Source organism: Somniosus microcephalus, chromosome 1 (assembly GCF_052327205.1).
Source record: "Somniosus microcephalus isolate GS21.2 chromosome 1, FLI_Smic_1.0, whole genome shotgun sequence".
Lineage (NCBI taxonomy): Eukaryota > Metazoa > Chordata > Chondrichthyes > Squaliformes > Somniosidae > Somniosus > Somniosus microcephalus.
The window spans coordinates 321,855,782-321,876,316 of NC_140987.1; the positions used below are offsets into that span (position 1 = coordinate 321,855,782).

The 20,535-nt window shown below is 52.2% G+C and overlaps 1 protein-coding gene across 2 annotated transcripts in view; it reads right to left on the minus strand.

Annotated features, from left to right (window-relative positions):
* gla (galactosidase, alpha) overlaps window positions 1-20,535 on the minus strand; it is a 42,069-nt gene that overhangs the window by 13,861 nt on the left and 7,673 nt on the right. For both annotated transcript variants that reach the window (XM_085994240.1, XM_085994249.1), the window contains exons 2-3: window positions 6,527-6,701; window positions 6,218-6,395 (exon numbers count right to left, since the gene is read on the minus strand). In XM_085994240.1, the coding sequence (XP_085850366.1) occupies window positions 6,218-6,395; window positions 6,527-6,701 (353 nt within the window). The remainder of the gene's footprint in view (window positions 1-6,217; window positions 6,396-6,526; window positions 6,702-20,535) is intronic.

Consider the following 20,535-nt stretch of genomic DNA (forward strand, 5'->3'; position numbering starts at 1 on the left):
ACGGTGGATAGGCAATGGCAAACATTCAAAGATCGCATGGATGAACTACAGAATTTGTTCATCCCTGTTTGGCATAAAAATAAAACAAAAAGGTGACTCAACCGTGGCTAACAAGGGAAATTAGGGATAGCATAAAATCCAAGGAGAGGACATACAAATTGGCCAGAAAAAGCAGTAAACTTGAGGATTGGGAGCAGTTTAGGATTCAGCAAAGGAGGGCAAAGGGATTAATTAAGAGGGGGAAAATAGAGTATGAGAGTAAGCTCGCAGGGAACATGAAAACTGACTGTAAAAGCTTTTATAGATATGTGAAGAGAAAAAGATTGGTGAAGTCAAGCGTAGGTCCCTTGCAGTCAGAATCAGGGGAATTTATAATGGGGAACAAAGCAATGGCAGACAAATTAAATACATACTTTGGTTCTGTCTTCACAAAGGAGGACACAAATAACCTCCCAGAGATGGTGGGGAACATAGGGTCTAATGAGGGGGAGGAACTGAAAGAAATCAGTATTTGTAGGGAAATGGCGTTAGGGAAATTGACAGGATTGAAGGACGATAAATCCCCAGGGCCTGATAATCTACATCCTAGGGTACTTAAGGAAGTGGCCCTAGAAATAGTAGATGCATTGCTGGTCATTCTCCAAAATTCGATAGACTCTGGAACAGTACCCATGGATTGGAGGGTAGCTAATGTTACCCCACTATTCAAAAAAGGTGGTAGAGAGAAAACAGGGAATTATAGACCGGTAAGCCTGACATCGGTAGTGGGGAAAATGCTAGAGTCCATTATAAAAGATGTAATAGCAGAGCACTTTGAAAATGGTGACAGGATCGGACAAAGTCAACATGGATTTACAAAAGGTCAATCTTGCTTGACTAATCTACTGGAATTTTTTGAGGATGTAACTGGTAGAATAGATAAGGGAGAACCAGTGGATGTGGTGTATTTGGACTTTCAGAAGGCTTTCGATAAGGTCCCACATAAGAGATTAGCGTGTAAAGTTAAGGCACATGGGATTGGGGGCAAGGTACTGACTTGGATAAAGAACTGGTTGGCAGACAGGAAGCAAAGAGTTGGAATAAACGGCTCTTTTTCCGAGTGGCAGGCAGTGACTAGTGGGGTACCTCAGGGATCGGTCCTTGGACCCCAGTTATTCACAATATATATAAATGATCTAGACGAGGGAACTAGATGTAATATCTCCAAGTTTGCAGACGACACAAAGCTGGGTGGGTGTGTGTGCTGTGAGGAGGATGCCGAGAAACTCCAGTATGATTTGGACAGGTTGGGTGATTGGGCAGAAGCATGGCAGATGCAGTATAATGTGGATAAATGCAAAAAATAACAAAAAGATTGATTAAGGGAAGATAGATTATGAAAGTAAATTAGCAAAAAATATAAAAACAGATAGTAAGAGTTTTTATAGTTATATAAAAAGAAAAAGGGTGGCTAAAGTAAATGTTGGTCCCTTAGAGGATGAGACCGGGAAATTAATGGTGGGAAATATGGAGATGGCAAAAACACTGAATGAATATTTTACATCAGTCTTTACAGTAGAGGATACTAAGAATATCCCAACACTGGACAAACAGGGGGCTAAAGGGGGGGGGGGGGGGGGGAGGAGCTAAACACGATCAAAATCACTAAGGAAGTGGTACTCGGTAAAATAATGGGACTCAAGGCGGATAAATCACCTGGACCTGATGGCTTACATCCTAGGGTCTTGAGGGAAGTGGCGGTAGGGATTGTGGATGCATTGGTAATAATTTTCCAAAACTCCCTGGACTCGGCAAAGGTCCCGGCAGACTGGAAAACTGCTAATGTAACACCCTTATTTAAAAAGGGCAGTAGACAGAAGGCTGGAAACTATAGACCGGTTAGCCTAACATCTGTGGTAGGTAAAATTTTGGAGTCCATTATTAAGGAGACAGTAACAGGACATTTGGATAATCATAATTTAATAGGACAAAGTCAGCATGGTTTTATGAAGGGGAAGTCATGTTTGACAAATTTGCTGGAGTTCTTTGAGGAAGTAACGTATAGGGTGGATAAAGGGGAACCAGTGGACGTAGTGTATTTAGACTTCCAAAAGGCATTTGACAAGGTGCCACACAAAAGATTATTGCTTAAGATAAAAAATCACGGGATTGGGGGTAATATTCTGGCATGGATAGAGGATTGGCTATCTAACAGAAGGCAGAGAGTTGGGATAAATGGTTCATTCTCAGACTGGCAATCAGTAACAAGTGGTGTTCTGCAGGGGTCAGTGCTGGGTCCCCAACTCTTTACAATCTATATTAACGATTTGGAGGAGGGGACCGAGTGTAACATATCAAAGTTTGCAGATGATACTAAGATGGGAGGGAAAGTAGTGAGTGAGGAGGACATAAGAAACCTGCAAGGGGACATAGACAGGCTAAGTAAGTGGGCAGAGATTTGGCAGATGGAATACAATACTGGAAAGTGTGAGGTTATGCACTTTGGCAGGAAGAATCGTAGAGCAAGTTATTATCTTAATGGCAAGAAACTGGAAAGTACTGAAGTACAAAGGGATCTGGGGGTCCTGGTGCACGAAACTCAAAAGGTTAGTATGCAGGTGCAGCAAGTGATTAAGAAGGCCAATGGAATGTTGGCTTTCATTGCTAGGGGGATAGAATATAAAAATAGGGAGGTATTGCTTCAGTTGTACAAGGTATTGGTGAGACCGCACCTGGAATACTGCGTACAGTTTTGGTGTCCATACTTAAGAAAGGACATACTTGCTCTCGAGTCAGTACAAAGAAGGTTCACTCGGTTAATCCCGGGGATGAGGGGATGGACATATGAGGAGAGGTTGAGTAGATTGGGACTCTACTCATTGGAGTTCAGAAGAATGAGAGGCGATCTTATTGAAACATATAAGATTGTGAAGGGGTTGGATCGGGTGGATGCGGGGAAGATGTTCCCGATGATGGGTGAAACTAGAACTAGGGGGCATAGTCTTAGAATAAGGGGCTGCTCTTTCAAAACTGAGATGAGGAGGAACTACTTCACTCAGAGGGTGGTAGGTCCATGGAATATGCTGCCCCAAAAAGCTGTAGAAGCTACATCATTACATAAATTTAAAACAGAAATAGACAGTTTCCTCGAAGTAAAGGGAATTAAGGGTTACGGGGAGCAGGCAGGAATTTGGACATGAGTCTAGGTTCGGATCAGTCATGGCCCTGTGGGTAGCGGAGCGGACCCAGGGGCCGTGTAGCCTGATCCTGCTCCTATTTCGTGTGTCTAATTCTGTTAGATTCAGGAGATGGTTCTGTGATAGTGGATTGGCGGTTAGGATCAGATCAGCCATGATCTTATTGAATGGCGGAGCAGGCTCGAGGGGCCGATTGGCCTACTCCTGCTCCTATTTCTTATGTTCTTATGTTATCCACTTTGGTGGCAAAAACAGGAAGGCAGATTATTATCTGAACGGCAATAGATTGGGAGAAGGGGAAGTGCAACGAGACCTGGGTGTCCTTGTGCACCAGTCGCTGAAGGTAAGCATGCAGGTGCAGCAGGCGGTTAAGGCGGCAAATGGTATGTTGGCCTTCGTAGCGAGAGGGTTCGAGTACAAGAACAAGGATGTCTTGCTGCAGTTGTACAGGGCCTTGGTGAGACCACACCTTGAGTATTGTGTGCAGTTTTGGTCACCTTATCTGAGAAAGGATGTTCTTGCCATGGAGGGAGTGCAGCGAAGATTCACCAGACTGATACCTGGGATGGCAGGAATGACGTATGAGAGAGATTGGGTCGATTGGGCTTATACTCGCTGGAGTTTAGAAGAATGAGAGGGGATCTTATTGAAACTTATAAAATTCTAAACAGGACTGGACAGACTGGATGCAGGAAGGATGTTCCCAATGGTCGGGGAGTCCAGAACCAGGGGTCACAGTCTAAGGATAAGGGGTAACCATTTAGGACAGAGATGAGGAGGAATTTCTTCACCCAGAGAGTGGTGAACCTGTGGAATTCTCTACCACAGAAGGCAGTGGAGGCCAATTAATTAAATATATTCAAGAAGGAGTTGGATATATTTCTTAAGGCTAAAGGGATCAAGGGATATGGGGAGAAGGCAGGGACAGGGTACTGAATTTGGATGATCAGCCATGATCTCATTGAATGGCGGAGCAGGCTCGAGGGGCCGAATGGCCTACTCCTACTCCTAGCTTCTATGTTTCTATGTTTAATCCCCCTGCCTGATTTCTATGCCTACATCGTCCTTCTCCATAGTGAACACAGATACAAAATATTCAATTAAAACCTCACCTACATCTTCCGGCTCTACATACAGATTGCCACTTTGGTCCCTAATGGGCCCTACTCTTTCCCTGGTTATCCTCTTGCCCTTAATATACTTGCATAAAACACCTTGGGACTTTGCTTTATTTTGCCCGCCAGTGTTTTTTCATGCCCCCTCTTCGCTCTCCTAATTTCTATTTTTAGTACCCCCCTGCACTTTCTATACTCCTCTAGGGCTTCCACTGTTTTTAGTCCTTTGTATCTGCCAAAAGCCTCCCTTTTTTTCCAAATCCATTCTTGCATATCCCTCGACATCCAGGGTTCCCTGGGTTTGTTGGTCCCACCCTTGACCTTTACAGGAACATGTTGGTGCTGTGCTCTATTTCCTTTCTGAATGACTCCCACTGCTCTGATGTGGATTTTCCTACAAGTAGCTGATCCCAGTCCACGCCTTATCATATTAAAATCGGCCTTCCCCCCAATTTAGAACCTTTATTTTCGGTCCATCTTTGTCCTTTTCCATGGCTACCTTAAATCTCACCAAATTATGGTCACTGTCACCAAAATGCTCTCCTAGTGACACTTCTACCACTTGCCTGGCTACATTCCCTAGAATTAGGTCCAGTACCGCCCCCTCTCTTGTAGAACTTTCTACATGCTGGCTCAAAAAGCTCTCCTGGATACACTAAGAATTCCGCACCCTCTAAGCCTTTCACACTCTGACTATCCCAGTTAATATTGGGGAAGTTGAAATCCCCTACTATTATTACCCTATTATTTCTACACTTCTCTGAGATTAGCCTACATATCTGTTCCTCTATCTCCCCCTGACTGTTTGGGGGCCTATAGTACACTCCTAGCAAAGTGCTTGCCCCCTTTTTGTTTCTAAGTTCTACCCATATTGCCTCATTAGAGGAACCTGCCAAGCTATCATCCCTCCTTACAGCAGTAATTGACTCCTTGATTAATATTGCGACACCCCCTCCTCTTTTACACCCCCCCTCTGTCTCGCCTGAAGATTCTATACCCCGGAATATTGAGCTGCCAGTCCTGCCCCTCCCTCAACCATGTCTCTGTGATAACAACAATATCATACTCCAGTGTGTTCATCAACACCTTCAATTCATCTGCCTCACTCGCAAGTCTCCTTGCATCAAAATAAATGCCATCTAGCCTTGCCATATTCCCTTGTGCAGTTACATATTTGCTCTGCCTTCCAGGCTGACTTGTTTTTTCCACTATATTTAGCTGTGCATCACCCCCTACTATAGCTCCACTCCGTATGTACAGTGCTCTCCAACTTCAAGCAGAAGTGTCACGGCACAGAGTAAAAGGCACAGCGGAACAGCTAGAGGGTGAGCGACAGGAAGAGAGTATGACAACATCGACAACCACACACACAGTGCCTCACCGCAGGCACACCGAGACGACCAAGCCAGCCAGCTAGCCAAGGATAGAGGTTGGCTGAGTTTACACATGTGTCACCCGGGCATTAGCCTCAACACAGCAGGTCAAACCATGAACTCGCCAAATGTCGACCGAGAGCTTAACCTGGTACTGTAATCTTGGACAGTCAACTAAACCAAACCCCACTCGATACTGGGAGCGAGCAATAGGATTGCTGATACTGTCGTTATCAGCAGGACTCGGATTCCGTCGACTTATATTCAGCACCAGTTTTTTTAATGTTAACTCTGCAGTTGTTCTTGTAGCAGGCACAGCAAAACCAAGTTAGATCATTAAACAGGGCCGGATTGAGAAACCATCGACCTCGGTGCACCAAGAACACGTGGGCCCCCGTACCACCTTCACTGCGCCTGCCCCCCTGCGCTCGCCCCACCTACCCCCACACCTCCCTCCTTACCACCCAGAGTTCGTCTTCGCTCCCACTGCACCTGCCCGCCCGCCCCCTGCGCTCGCTCCGCTTGCTGCCTCCATGCTGGCCCCTCAACTCACCCTCAATCAGCATGTCCAAATTGATGAAATTGCAGCCGTCGAATTTCAGGAGGTCGACTCCCCACTCAGCAAAGGTCCGGGCATCCAGCTCATAGTAGCCAAAACTGCCCGGATACCCAGCACAGGTGTGGGTCCCCACATCCTGATAGATGCCCAACTTTAGGCCTTTAGAATGGACCTGCGCCAGGAGGCAAAAGGGCAATATCAACATGACAATCAGCAAGTAGAGCCTCCGTGTAAAGGCCACAGAGAATTTACAGCACAGAAACGGTCCTTTCGGCCCAACACACACACACAGGCCGTACTCACATAGTCAGCGAGCCGCTTTATCCCGCTGGGGAACCGCTGGGGGTCTGCCTGCAGACGGTGGTTGGCATCCCGAGTGCCAGCGAGCCAACAGTCATCAATACAAACATAATCGTAGCCGACGTCCTTCCAGCCCTCCGCTGCCATGATGTCGGCCATCTGCATGTAGAGATGCTCACTACACACAATAGGAGAGGGACATGGTTTTGCTTCTCAAGGTCCGCCAGATAAAACGTCAAGAATCCCTAAAGTTTTTCACAAAGTCTAAGCTGACACTCCAGTGCTGTGCTGAGGGAGTGCTGCACAGTCAGTGGGGCCGTCCTTTGAATGAAACACCTCTCTCAGGTGGATGCAAACAATCCTGCAGCACTATTTGAAGAGGAGCAGGGGAGTTCTCCCTGGCGTCCTGGCCAATATTTATCCCTCAACCAACATCACTAAAAATACATTGTCTAGTCATTTATTACATTGGATGACTGGGCCAGGTCTGGCCACCTTTCTCCGCCACAGTCCCAGGCCACGGGACCCTTCTCTTCACAGGTGAACCATGCTTCCCTCCCCCTCCGCTGTTCTGCTGTTGCTATTTACACTTCCTCTAGACAAGAAACAAAAGATGGATCTAGAGGAGGTGTAAATGGGAATAGCAGCATCATCAGCAACAGCTGCCATCCATAAAAATGGGGGCAGAGGTTATGATCTGAAATTGTTGAACTCTATGTTGAGTCCGGAAGGCTGTAAAGTGCCTAATCGAAAGATGAGGTGCTGTTCCTCGAGCTTCTGTTGAGCTTTGTTGGAACAGCGTAGGAGGCCGAGGATGGAGAGGTCAGAGTGGGAGTGGGGCGGAGAATTAAAGTGACAGGTGACCGGAACCTCAGGGTCACACTTGCAGACTGAATGGAGGTGTTCTGCAAAGCGGTCACCCTATCTGCATTTGGTCTCCCCAATGTAGAAGAGACCGCATCCCCAATGTAGAGGAGACCGCATCGTGAGCAGCGAATACAGTATATTAAATTGCAAGAAGTACAAATAAATCAGAGGCCCAAGCAGGCCCCATCCACCACCACCCTCCTGCTCCTCCTCTGCCTGGCTGAACTTGTTTTCACATTGAACAACTTCTCCTTTGTTTTATTTGGAGGAAGTGAGTGGAGTCAATGTCAGTTTCCACATGTACGCTGATAACACCCAGCTCTACTTCACCACCACTTCTCTCAACCCCTCCATGGTCTCTAAATTGTCAGACTGCTTGTCCGACATCCCGTTCTGGATGAGCAGAAATTTTCTCCCAATTAAATATTGGGAAGACCGAAGCCATTGTTTTCGGTCCCCGTCACAAACTCTGTTCTCTAGCCATTGACTCCATCCCTCTCCCTAGCATCCGTCTGAGGCTGAACCAGATTGTTCACAACCATGGTGTCATATTTGACCCTGAAAATTAGCTTCCGACCACATATCTGCGTCATAACTAAGACCACCTACGTAACATCGCCCGTCTCCGCCCTTGCCTCAGCTCATCTGCTGTTAAAACCCTCATCCATGTCTTTGTTACCTCCAAAACTCGGCTGCCTGTGTCCTAACTCGCACCAAGTCCCGTTCACCCATCACCCCTGTGCTCGCTGACCTACACTAGCTCCCGGTTAAGCAATGCCTTGATTTTAAAATTCTTATCCTCGTTTTCAAATCCCTCCATGGCCTCGCCCCTCCATCTCCTTCAGCGCCCCCCCCACCCCGGGAGATATCTGCACTCCTCTAATTCTGCCCTCCTGAGCATCCCTGATTATAACTCACTCAACCATCGGCAGCCGTGCCTTCAACCGCCTGGGCCCTCAGCTCTCAAATTCCCTCCCTAAACCTCTCTAGCCTCCTTTAAGACACTCCTTAAAACCTACCTCTTTGACCAAGGTTTTGGTCATCTGCCCTAATTTCTCCTTATGTGGCTCGGTGTGAAATGTTTGTCTTATAAACACTCCTGTGAAGCGCCTTGGGACGTTTTACTACTTTAAAGGCGCTATATAAATACAAGTTGTTGTTGAATGGGAACCCATATGGGCCCTAGCTATGCCTGCCTTTTCGTGGGATATGTTGAACATTCTTTGTTCGAGTTCTACTCAGGTCCCCTCCCTCACTGCTCTTTCCAGTACATTGATGACTGTATCGGTGCCATTTCCTGCTCTTGCCCGAACTGGAAAATTTCATCAACTTTGCTTCCAATTTTCACCCTTCCCTCACCTTCACATGGTCCACCTCTGACTCTTCCCTTCCTTTCCTTGACTTCAGTGTCTCCATTCCTAGAAATAGGCTATCGACCAATATCCACTGCAAGCCCACTGACTCCCACAGCTACCTGGACTACACTTCCTCCCACCCCGCTTCCTGTAAGGACTCTATTCCATTCTCCCAGTTTCTCCATCGCATCTGTTCCGACAATACCACCTTCCACACCAGTACTTCCAATGTGTCTTCCTTTTTCGGATTTCCCTCCACCGTGGTTGACGTGGCCCTTGACCACGTCTGTTCCATTTCTCGCACTTCTGCTCTCACCCCTTCCCCTCCCTCCCAGAACCACGATCGGGTTCCCCTTGTCCTCACCTTCCAGCCCAGTTCATTCAACGGATCATCTTCCACCATCTCCAGCATGATGCTACCAAACACATCTTCCCCTCCCCTCCAGTTTCAGCATTTCGAAGGGTCCGTTCCCTCCGCGACACCCTGGTCCACTCCTCAATCGCTCCCAACACCGCCTCCCCTTCTCACAGCACCTTCCCGTGCAAGCGCAGGAGATGCAACACCTGCCCTTTTACCTCCCCCCTTCCCACTGTCCAGGGCCCCAAACACTCCTTCCAGGTGAAACACCGATTTACTTGTACTTCTTACAATTTAATATACTGTATTCGTTGCTCACGATGCGGCCTCCTCTACACTGGGGAGACCAAACGCAGATTGGGCCACCGCTTTGCGGAACACCTCCGTTCAGTCCGTAAGGATGACCCCGAGCTTCCGGTCGCCTGTCACTTTAATTCACCACTCCACTCACACTCTGACCTCTCTGTCCTCGGCCTCTTACACTGTCCCAATGAAGCTCAACATAAGCTCGAGGAACAGCACCTCATCTTTTGATTAGGCACTTTACAGCCTTCTGGACTCAACATCGAGATCAACAATTTCAGACCATAACCTTTGCCCCCATTTTTTCAGGAAGTCAGCTGTTGGTGATGATTCTGTTATTCCCATTTACACCCCTTCTAGACCCATCTTTTGTTTCTTTACTTGTCCCATTACCATCTCCTTTTGCCTTACACCATCATCCCTTTTGTCTTTTAATCTCTCCTGCCTTCCACCCTATCACAGACCTTCCCTTTTGTTCTTTCCTCCCCTCCCACTCTCCCTGCCACTGCACTTGATAAAAATCTGTTACATCTCTAATTTTTTCCAGTTCTGACAAAAGTTCATCGGCCTGAAACGTTAACTCTGTTTCTCTCTCCACAGATGCTGCCTGACCTGCTGAGTATTTCCAGCATTTTCAGTTTTTATTTCAGATTTGCTTAAATACTTTTGAAGTGTAGCGACTGTTGTAGTATCAAGTCACATTGTGTCGACAGCACAGAAACAGGCCAACTGGTCCATTCATGCTCCACACGAGCCTCCTCCCACCTTACTTCATCTCACCCCTATCAGCAGAACATTTACTCCTTTCTCCCTCATGTGTTTATCTAGCTCCAATGCAGTACTGAGGGAGTGCTGCACTGCCAGAGGTGCCGTCTTTTGGATGACATGTTAAACCGAGGCCCCGTCTGCTCTCGCAGGTGGACGTAAAAGATCCCACAGCACTATTTCGAAGAAGAGCAAGAGAGTTATCCCCGGTGTCCTGGCCAATATTTATCCCTCAATCAACATAACAAAAACAGATGGTCTGGTCATTATCACATTGCTGTTTGTGGGAGCTTGCTGTGCGCAAATTGGCTGCCGCATTTCCCACATTACAACAGTGACTACACTTCAAAAGTACTTCATTGGCTGTAAAGCGCTTTGAGATGTCCGGTGGTTGTGAAAGGCGCTATATAAATGCAAGTCTTTCTTTTCTTTCTTTAGCTTCCCCTTAAATGCGTCTCTGCTATTCGTCTTAACTAATCCTTGTCGTAGCGAGTTCCGCATTCTTACCACTCTCTGGGTAAAGAAGTTTCTCCTGAATTCCTTATTGGATTTATTAGTGACTATTTTATATTGATGGCCCCTAGTTTTGGTCTCCCCCACAAGTAGAAACATTTTCTCCAAGTCTGTCCTATCAAGTTCATTATCTTAAAGAACTACAGGAGGTCACCTCTCAGCCTCCTCTTCTAGAGAAAAGAGCCCCAGCTTGTTTAATCTTTCCCGATAGTTATAACCTCTCCATTCTCACCAACGCCTCTGCACACCTTTTATAATAAGACCAGAACTGTGCACAGTACTCAACCAAGGTTCTATACAAGTTTAACATAACTTGTCTGCTTTGCAATTCTATCCCTCTAGAAATGAACCCCAGTACTTGATTTGCCTTTTTATGGCCTTATTAACCTGTCACTACTATTACTGATTTATGTATCTGTACCCCTAGATCCCTTTGCTCCTCTACCCCATTTAGACTCATTATCCAAGCAGTAGGTGACCTCCTTATGCACCACCTCACACAATTTAGATAGTGCCCATCCGATTTCAGAGTCCAAATTGTTTATGTAATGGTGAACAACAGTAGTCCCAGCACCGATCCTTGTGGAATACCACTTCAAACCTTTTGCCAGTCTGAGTAGCTGCCTTTAACCTCTACTCTCTATTTTCAGTTTTGTAGCCAACTTGCTATCCATTCTGCTCTCTGACCCCACATGCTCTGACCTTAGTCATGAACTCTACTATGTGTTACCTTATCGAAGGCTTTTTGAAAATCCAAATATATTACATCTACTACATTACCCTTATCTACTCTGTTACTTCTTCACAAAATTTAATAAGGTTGGTCAAGTATGACCTTATCTTTTGAAATCCGTGCTATTATATCTTTGGTTTCTCGATGTCTTACTCTTGCAACTTTGAGTAAAGATTCCATTATCTTTCCTATCACCGACATTAAGCTAACTGGTCTATAGTTCCTGGACTTATTAGCCCGGATTTTGCATTGACAGTACTGGTGAGGCTAACAGCGCTCACCATTATTATGGAGTAAATCGGTCAGCAACTTCCGGAGTCCGCACATATGCAGTTAAACACGGAAATCCAGAGGTTGCTTCTCCAAAGGCTACGTTACAACAGTACTTTGCCGACAGACTTGGCATTGGAACACATGTAACATAGAAACATAGAAGATAGGAGCAGGAGTAGGCCATTCGGCCCTTCGAGCCTGCTCCGCCATTCAATGAGGTCATGGCTGATCATCCAAATTCAGTACCCTGTCCCTGCCTTCTCCCCATATCCCTTGATCCCTTTAGCCTTAAGAAATATATCCAACTCTTTCTTGAATATATTTAATGAATTGGCCTCCACCGCCCTCTGTGGCAGAGAATTCCACAGGTTCACCACTCTCTGGGTGAAGAAATTCCTCCTCATCTCTGTCCTAAATGGCTTACCCCTTATCCTTCGACTATGACCCCTTGTTCTGGACTCCCCGGCCATCAGAAACATCCTTCCTGCATCTAGTCTGTCCAGGCCTGACAGAATTTTATAGGTTTCGATGAGATCCCCTCTCAATCTTCTAAACTCCAGTGAGTATAAGCCCAATCGACACAATCTCTCCTCATACGTCATTCCTGCCATCCCAGGTATCAGCCTGGTGAATCTTCGCTGCACTCCTTCCATGGCAAGAACATCCTTCCTCAGGTAAGGCGACCAAAACTGCACACAATACTCAAGGTGCGGTCTCACCAAGGCCCTGTACAGCTGCAGCAAGACATCCTTGTTCCTGTACTCGAACCCTCTTGCTACGAAGGCCAACATACCATTTACCTTCTTAACCGCCTGCTGCACCTGCATGCATACCTTCAGCGACTGGTGCACAAGAACACCCAGGTCTCTTTGCACTTCCCCTTCTCCCAATCTATTGTCATTCAAATAATAATCTGCCTTCCTGTTTTTGCCACCAAAGTGGATAACCTCACATTTATCCACATTATAGTGCATTTGCCATGTTTCTGCCCAATCACCCAACCTGTCCAAATCGTACTGGAGTTTCACGACATCCTCCTCACAGCTTACCCTCCCACCCAGCTTTGTGTCGTCTGCAAATTTGGAGATATTACATCCAATTCCCTCATCCAGATCATTAATATATATTGTGAATAACTGGGGTCCTAGGACCGATCCTTGCGGTACCCCACTAGTCACTGCCTGCCACTCAGAAAACGACCCGTTTATTACAACTCTTTGCTTTCTGTCCGCCAACCAGTTCTCTATCCAAGTCAATACCTTTTCCCCAATCCCATGTGCCTTAATTTTGCACGCTAATCTCTTATGCAGGACCTTATCGAAAGCCTTTTGAAAGTCCAAATACACCACATCCACTGGTTCTCCCTTATCTATTTTACCAGTTACATCCTCAAAAAATTCCAGTAGATTAGTCAAGCATGATTTACCTTTTGTAAATCCATGTTGACTTTGTCCGATCCTGTCACTGCTTTCCAAGTGCTCTGCTATTACATCTTTTATAATAATAGACTCTAGCATTTTCCCCACTACCGATGTCAGGCTTACCGGTTTATAATTCCCCGCTTTTTCTCTGCCACCTTTTTTGAACAGCGGGGTAACATCAGCTACCCTCCAATCCATGGGTACTGTTCCAGAGTCTATCGAGTTCTGGAAGATGACCAGCAATGCATCTACTATTTCTAGGGCCACTTCCTTAAGTACCCTGGGATGTAGATTATCAGGCCCATGGGATTTATTGGCCTTCAGTCCCATCAATTTTCCTAACACCATTTCCTTACAAATACTGATTTCTTTCAGTTCCACCCTTTCATCAGACCCTATGTTCCCCGGCATCTCTGGGAGGTTATTTGTGTCCTCCTTTGTGAAGACAGAACCAAAGTATGAATTTAGTTGGTCTGCCATTTCTTTGTTTCCCATTATAAATTCCCCTGATGCTGACTGCAAGAGACCTACGCTTGACTTCACCAATGTTTTTCTCTTTAGATATCTATAAAAGCTTTTACAGTCAGTTTTTATGTTCCCTGCTAGCTTACTCTCATATTCTATTTTCCCTTTCTTAATTAATCCCTTTGTCCTCCTTTGTTGAATCCTAAACTGCTCCCAATCCTCAGGATTATTGCTTTTTCTGGCCAATTTATATGTCGTCTCCTTGGATCTTATGCTATCCCTAATTTCCCTTGTTAGCCACGGTTGAGTCACCTTTTTTGTTTTATTTTTATGCCAAACAGGGATGAACAAATTCTGTAGCTCATCCATTTTTGAATGTTTGCCATTGCCTATCCACCGTCAACCCTTTGAGTGCCATTCCCCAATCAATCCTACCCAACTCGCTCCTCAGACCATCGTAGTTTCCTTTATTTAAATTGAGGACCCTAGTCTCTGAGTCAACTACTTCATTCTCCATCTTAAATGAAGAATTCTATCATATTATGATCGCTCCGACCCAAGGGGCCTCGTACAACAAGATTGCTAATTAATCCTTTCTCATTACATAATACCCAGTCTAAGATGGCCTGATCTCTGGTTGGTTCCTCGACATATTGGTCCAGGAAACCATCCCGTAAACACTCCAGGAATTCCTCCTCCACAGTATTGTTACTAATTTGGTTGGCCCAATCTATATGTAGATTAAAGTCACCCATGATGGCTGCTGTGCCCTTATTGCACGCTTCTTTAATTTCCCTTTTAATGCCATCCCCAAGCTCCGCCTTACTGTTGGGAGGTCTATATACCACTCCCACTAATGTTTTTTTCCCCTTAGTATTTCTCAATTCTACCCATACAGATACTACATCATCAGAGCTAATATCCTTCATTACAATTGTATTAATCCCTTCTTTAACCAGTAATGCTACACCACCTCCCTTTCCTTTTTGCCTATCTTTCCTGAATATCGAATACCCCTGGATGTTGAGTTCCCAGTCTTGGCCATCCTTGAGCCACGTTTCCGTAATCCCAACCAAATCATATTCGTTAACCTCTATTTGCGCAGCCAATTTGTCCACCTTATTACAAATGCTCCTCGCATTAAGACACAAAGCCTTCAGGCTTGTTTTTTTAACGCTCTTAGACCGATTAGAATTATTATTTACTGTGGCCACGTTTGATTTAAACCGTTGATTTCTCTGACTGCCACTTTGTGAAGTTGCTGTACTTACCCACTAAAAACACCAGAAAAAGTTAGGGCTGGTGCATTCAGGTGCAAGTGAATTCTTAACAGTGTGCCAAATCATAATTATTGCCAAACAACCCCTCTGGCCCTGAAAATTTAATTTTGCAGATCCGCTTTGCTTTTCTCATTTTGTTTTTACTTCTTTCCCAATCGCTTCGTATTCCCTTCTGTCATCCGCTCCTTTATTGTTTACTAGCTGGGGGGGCCCGGCGTTGCCAGGGCATTTTTGGGCCACACGGATTACGGCTGGGCGCTGCCGCGCTCGGTGTCACTTTTTCCCTCCCTGACCCCCTCTCTCCCTGCCTCCCCTCTCCCTCTCCCTGCTCCCCCTCTCTCTCCTTGCCTCTCTCGCTCTCTCTCTCTCTCTCTCCCTGCCCCCTCTCTCTCTCTCTCTCCCTCCCTGCCCCCCTCTCTCTCCCTCTCCCCTCTCCCTCTCCCCCCTCTCTCTCCCTGCCCCCCCTCTCTCTCCCTGCCCCCCTCTCTCTCTCTCTCTCTCTCTGCCCCCCCCCTCTCTCCCTGCCCCCCCTCGCTCTCTCTCCCTGCCCCTCTCAATCTTTCTCCCTGCCCCCCCTCTCTCCCTGCTCCCCCCTCTCTCCCTGCTCCCCCTCTCTCTCCCTCCCTGCCTCCCCTCTCCCTGCCCCCCTTCTCCCTCTCCTTGCCCCCCTCCCTCTCTCTCTCCCTGCCCCCCTCTCTCTCTCTCTGCCACGCCCCTCTCTCGCTGCCCCTCTCTCTCTCTCTCTCTCCCTGCCCCCCTCTCCCTGCCCCCCCCTCTCCCTGCCCCCCCTCTCTCTCCCTGCCCCCCCTCAACCTGCCCCCTCTCTCTCTCTCTCTCTCCCTGCCCCCTCTGTCTCTCTCTGCCCCCTCTCTCTCTCTCTCTCCCTCCCTGCCCCCCCCCTCTCTCCCTGCCCCCCCTCTCTCTCCTGCCCCCCCTCTCTCTCTCCCTGCCCCCCTCTCTCTCCCTGCCCCCTCTCTCCCTGTCCCCCTCTCTCTCTCTCCCTGCCCCCCCTCTCTCTCTCACTGCCCCCCCTCTCCCTGCCCCCCCTCTCCCTGCCCCCCCTCTCTCTCCCTGCCCCCCCTCAACCTGCCCCCTCTCTCTCTCTCCCTGCCCCCTCTGTCTCTCTCTGCCCCCTCTCTCTCTCTCTCTCCCTCCCTGCCCCCCCCTCTCTCCCTGCCCCCCCTCTCTCTCCCTGCCCCCCCTCTCTCTCTCCCTGCCCCCCTCTCTCTCCCTGCCCCCTCTCTCCCTGTCCCCCTCTCTCTCTCTCCCTGCCCCCCCTCTCTCTCTCTCACTGCCCCCCCTCTCCCTGCCCCCCCCTCTCCCTGCCCCCCCTCTCTCTCCCTGCCCCCCCTCAACCTGCCCCCTCTCTCTCTCTCTCTCTCCCTGCCCCCTCTGTCTCTCTCTGCCCCCCCTCTCTCTCTCTCTCTCCCTCCCTGCACCCCCCTCTCTCCCTGCCCCCCTCTCTCTCCCTGCCCCCCCTCTCTCTCTCCCTGCCCCCCTCTCTCTCCCTGCCCCCTCTCTCCCTGTCCCCCTCTCTCTCTCTCCCTGCCCCCCCTCTCTCTCTCTCACTGCCCCCCCCCTCTCTCTCTCCCTGCCCCCCCATCTCTCTCTCTCTCCCCCTGCCCCCCATCTCTCTCTCCCCCCTGCCCCACATCTCTCTCTCTCTCCCTGCCCCCATCTCTCTCTCTCTCTCCCTGCCCCCTCTCTCTCTCTGCCCCCTCTCTCTCTCTCTCCCTGCACCCCCCTCTCTCCCTGCCCCCCTCTCCCTGCCCCCCCTTCTCTCCCTCTCCCTCTCTCTCTCCCTGCACCCCCTCTCTCTCTCTCTCTCCCTGCACCCCTCTCTCTCTCTCTCTCTCCTGCACCCCTCTCTCTCTCTCTCTCTCCCTCCCTGCCCCCCCTCTCTCTCTCTCTCCCTGCACCCCCTCTCTCTCCCTGCACCCCCCTCTCTCTCTCTCCCTGCCCCCCTCTCTCTCTCTGCCCCCCCTCTCTCTCTCCCTGCCCCCCCCTCTCTCTCCCCCTGCCCCCCCCTCTCACCCTGCCCCCCCTCTCTCTCTGTCCGCCACCCCTCTCTCCCTGCCCCCCTCTCTCTCTCTCCCTGCCCCCCCTCTCTCTCCCTGCCCCCCCACTCTCTCTCTCCCTGCCCCCCCCTCTCTCTCTCTCCCTGCCCCCCCCCTCTCTCTCTCTCTCCCTGCCCCCCCTCTCTCTCTCCCTGCCCCCCCCTCTCTCTCTCCCTGCCCCCCCTCTCCCTCTCTCTCCCTGCCCCCCCCTCTCTCTCCCTGCCCCCCCCCCTCTCTCCCCCTGCCCCCCCCTCTCTCCCTGCCCCCCCTCTCTCTCCCTGCCCCCCCTCCTCTCTCTCTCTCTCCCTGCCCCCCCCTCTCTCTCTCCCTGCCCCCTCTCTCTCCCTGCCCCCCCTCTCTCTCTCCCTGCCCCCTCTCTCTCTCCCTGCCCCCCCTCTCTCTCTGCCCCCCCTGCCCCCCTCTCTCTCCCTGCCCCCCCTCTCTCCCTGCACCCCCTCTCTCTCTCTCTCCGCCCCCCCTCTCTCTCTCTAAGCCCCCCCTCTCTCCCCCTGCCCCCCCCTCTCTCTCCACCTGCCCCCCCCTCTCTCTCCCCCTGCCCCCCTCTCTCTCTCTCTCTCCCTGCCCCCCCTCTCTCTCTCTCCCTGCCCCCCTCTCTCCCTGCCCCCCCTCTCTCTCTCCCTGCCCCCTCTCTCTCTCCCTGCCCCCCCTCTCTCTCTGCCCCCCCTGCCCCCCTCTCTCTCCCTGCCCCCCCTCTCTCCCTGCACCCCCCTCTCTCTCTCTCTCCGCCCCCCCTCTCTCTCTCTAAGCCCCCCCTCTCTCCCCCTGCCCCCCCCTCTCTCTCCACCTGCCCCCCCTCTCTCTCCCCCTGCCCCCCTCTCTCTCTCTCTCTCCCTGCCCCCCCTCTCTCTCTCTCCCTGCCCCCTCTCTCTCTCTCCCTGCCCCCCTCTCTCTCTGCCCCCCCCTCTCTCCCCCCACCCCCCCTCTCAACCTGCCCCCTCTCTCTCTCTCTCTCTCTCCGCTCCCCCCCTCTCTCCCTGCCCCACCCTCTCTCTCTCTCCCTGCCCCCCCTCTCTCTCCCTGCCCCCCTCTCTCTCTCTCCCTGCCCTCCTCTCTCTCTCTCCCTGCCCCCCCTCTGTCTCTCCCTGCCCCCCCTCTGTCTCTCTCTCGCTGCCCCCCCCTCTCTCTCTCTCTCGCTGCCCCCTCTCTCTCTCCCTGCCCCCCCCTCCCTCCCTGCCCCCCCCTCTCTCCCTGCCCCCCCCTCTCTCCCTGCCCCCCCCCTCTCTCCCTGCCCCCTCTCTCTCTCTCTCTCTCCTGCCCCTCTCTCTCTCTCTCTCTCTCCCTGCCCCCCCCTCTCTCTCTCCCTGCCCCCCCTCTCTCTCTCCCTGCCCCCCCTCTCTCTCTCTCTCCCTGCCCCCCCTCTCTCTCTCTCCCCCTGCCCCCCCTCTCCCCCTGCCCCCCTCTCTCTCTCCCCCTGCCCCCCCTCTCCCCCCTGCCCCCCCCTCTCTCTCCCCCTGCCCCCCCTCTCTCTCCCCCTGCCCCCCTCTCTCTCTCCCTGCCCCCCCCTCCCTCCCTGCCCCCCCCTCTCTCCCTGCCCCCCCCCCTCTCCCTGCCCCCCCCCTCTCTCTCTCTCTCCCTGCCCCCCTCTCTCTCTCTCTCTCTCTCTCCTGCCCCCCCTCTCTCTCTCTCTCTCCCTGCCCCCCCCTCTCTCTCTCCCTGCCCCCCCTCTCTCTCTCCCTGCCCCCCCTCTCTCTCTCTCCTCCTGCCCCCCCTCTCTCTCTCTTCCCCCCCTGCCCCCCCTCTCCCCCTGCCCCCCCTCTCTCTCTCCCCCTGCCCCCCCTCTCCCCCCCTGCCCCCCCCCTCTCTCTCCCCCTGCCCCCCCCTCTCTCTCCCCCTGCCCCCCCCTCTCCCTGCCCCCCTCTCCCCTGCCCCCTCTCTCTCTCTCCCCTGCCCCCTCTCTCTCTCTCCCCTGCCCCCTCTCTCTCTCCCCCTGCCCCCTCTCTCTCTCTCTCTCCTGCCCCCCCTCTCTCTCTCTCCCTGCCCCCCTCTCTCTCTCTCTCTCTCCCTGCCCCCCTCTCTCTCTCTCCCTGCCCCCCTCTCTCTCTCTCCCTGCCCCCCTCTCTCTCTCTCTCTCTCCTTCTCTCTCTCCTCTCTCTCTCCCTGCCCCCCTCTCTCTCTCCCTGCCACCCCCTCTCTCTCTCCCTGCCCCCCTCTCTCTCTCTCCCTGCCCCCCTCTCTCTCTCTCCCTCCCTGCCCCCCCTCTCTCTCTCTCCCTCCCTGCCCCCCTCTCTCTCTCTCCCTGCCCCCCTCTCTCTCTCTCCCTGCCCCCCCTCTCTCTCTCTCCCTGCCCCCCTCTCTCTCTCTCCCTGCCCCCCTCTCTCTCTCTCTCCCTGCCCCCCTCTCTCTCTCTCCCTGCCCCCCTCTCTCTCTCTCCCTGCCCCCCTCTCTCTCTCTCCCTGCCCCCCTCTCTCTCTCTCCCTGCCCCCTCTCCTCTCTCTCTCTCCCTGCCCCCCTCTCTCTCTCTCCCTGCCCCCCTCTCTCTCTCTTCCCTGCCCCCCTCTCTCTCTCTCCTGCCCCCCTCTCTCTCTCTCCCTGCCCCCCTCTCTCTCTCTCCCTGCCCCCCTCTCTCTCTCTCCCTGCCCCCCTCTCTCTCTCCCTGCCCCCCTCTCTCTCTCTCTCTCTCCCTGCCCCCCCCTCTCTCTCTCTCTCCCTGCCCCCCCCTCTCTCTCTCTCTCCCTGCCCCCCTCTCTCTCTCCCTGCCCCCCTCTCTCTCTCCCTGCCCCCCCCTCTCCTGCCCCCCCCCCCTCCCTGCCCCCCCCTCTCTCCCTGCCCCCCCCTCTCTCCCTGCCCCCCCCTCTCTCCCTGCCCCCCCCCTCTCTCCCTGCCCCCCCCCTCTCTCTCTCTCTCCCTGCCCCCCTCTCTCTCTCTCTCTCTCCCTGCCCCCCTCTCTCTCTCTCTCTCCCTGCACCCCCCTCTCTCTCTCCCTGCCCCCCCTCTCTCTCTCTCTCCCTGCCCCCCCTCTCCCCCTGCCCCCCTCTCTCTCTCCCCCTGCCCCCCCTCTCCCCCCCTGCCCCCCCATCTCTCTCCCCCTGCCCCCCCCTCTCTCTCCCCCTGCCCCCCTCTCTCTCTCCCTGCCCCCCGCTCTCTCTCACTCCCTGCCCCCCCTCTCTCTCTCCCTGCCCCCCCCTCTCTCCCTGCCCCCCCTCTCTCTCTCCCTGCCCCCCCTCTCTCTCCCTGCCCCCCCTCTCTCCCTCCCCCTCCCTGCCCCCCCTCTCTCTCCCCCTCCCTGCCCCCCCTCTCTCCCTGCACCCCCCTCTCTCTCCCTGCACCCCCCTCTCTCTCTCCCTGCCCCCCCTCTCTCTCTCCCTGCCCCCCCTCTCTCTCTCTCCCTGCCCCCCCCTCTCTCTCTCCCTGCACCCCCCTCTCTCCCTCTCCCTGCCCCCCTCTCTCTCTCCCTGCCCCCCCTCTCTCTCCCTGCACCCCCCTCTCTCTCTCTCTCCCTGCCCCCTCTCTCTCTCCCTGCCCCCCCCTCTCTTTCTCTCCCTGCCCCCCCTCTCTTTCTCTCTCTGCCCCCCCTCTCTCTCTCTCTGCCCCCTCTCTTCTCTCTCCCTCCCTGCCCCCTCTCTCTCTCTCCCTGCCCCCCTCTCTCTCTCTCCCTGCCCCC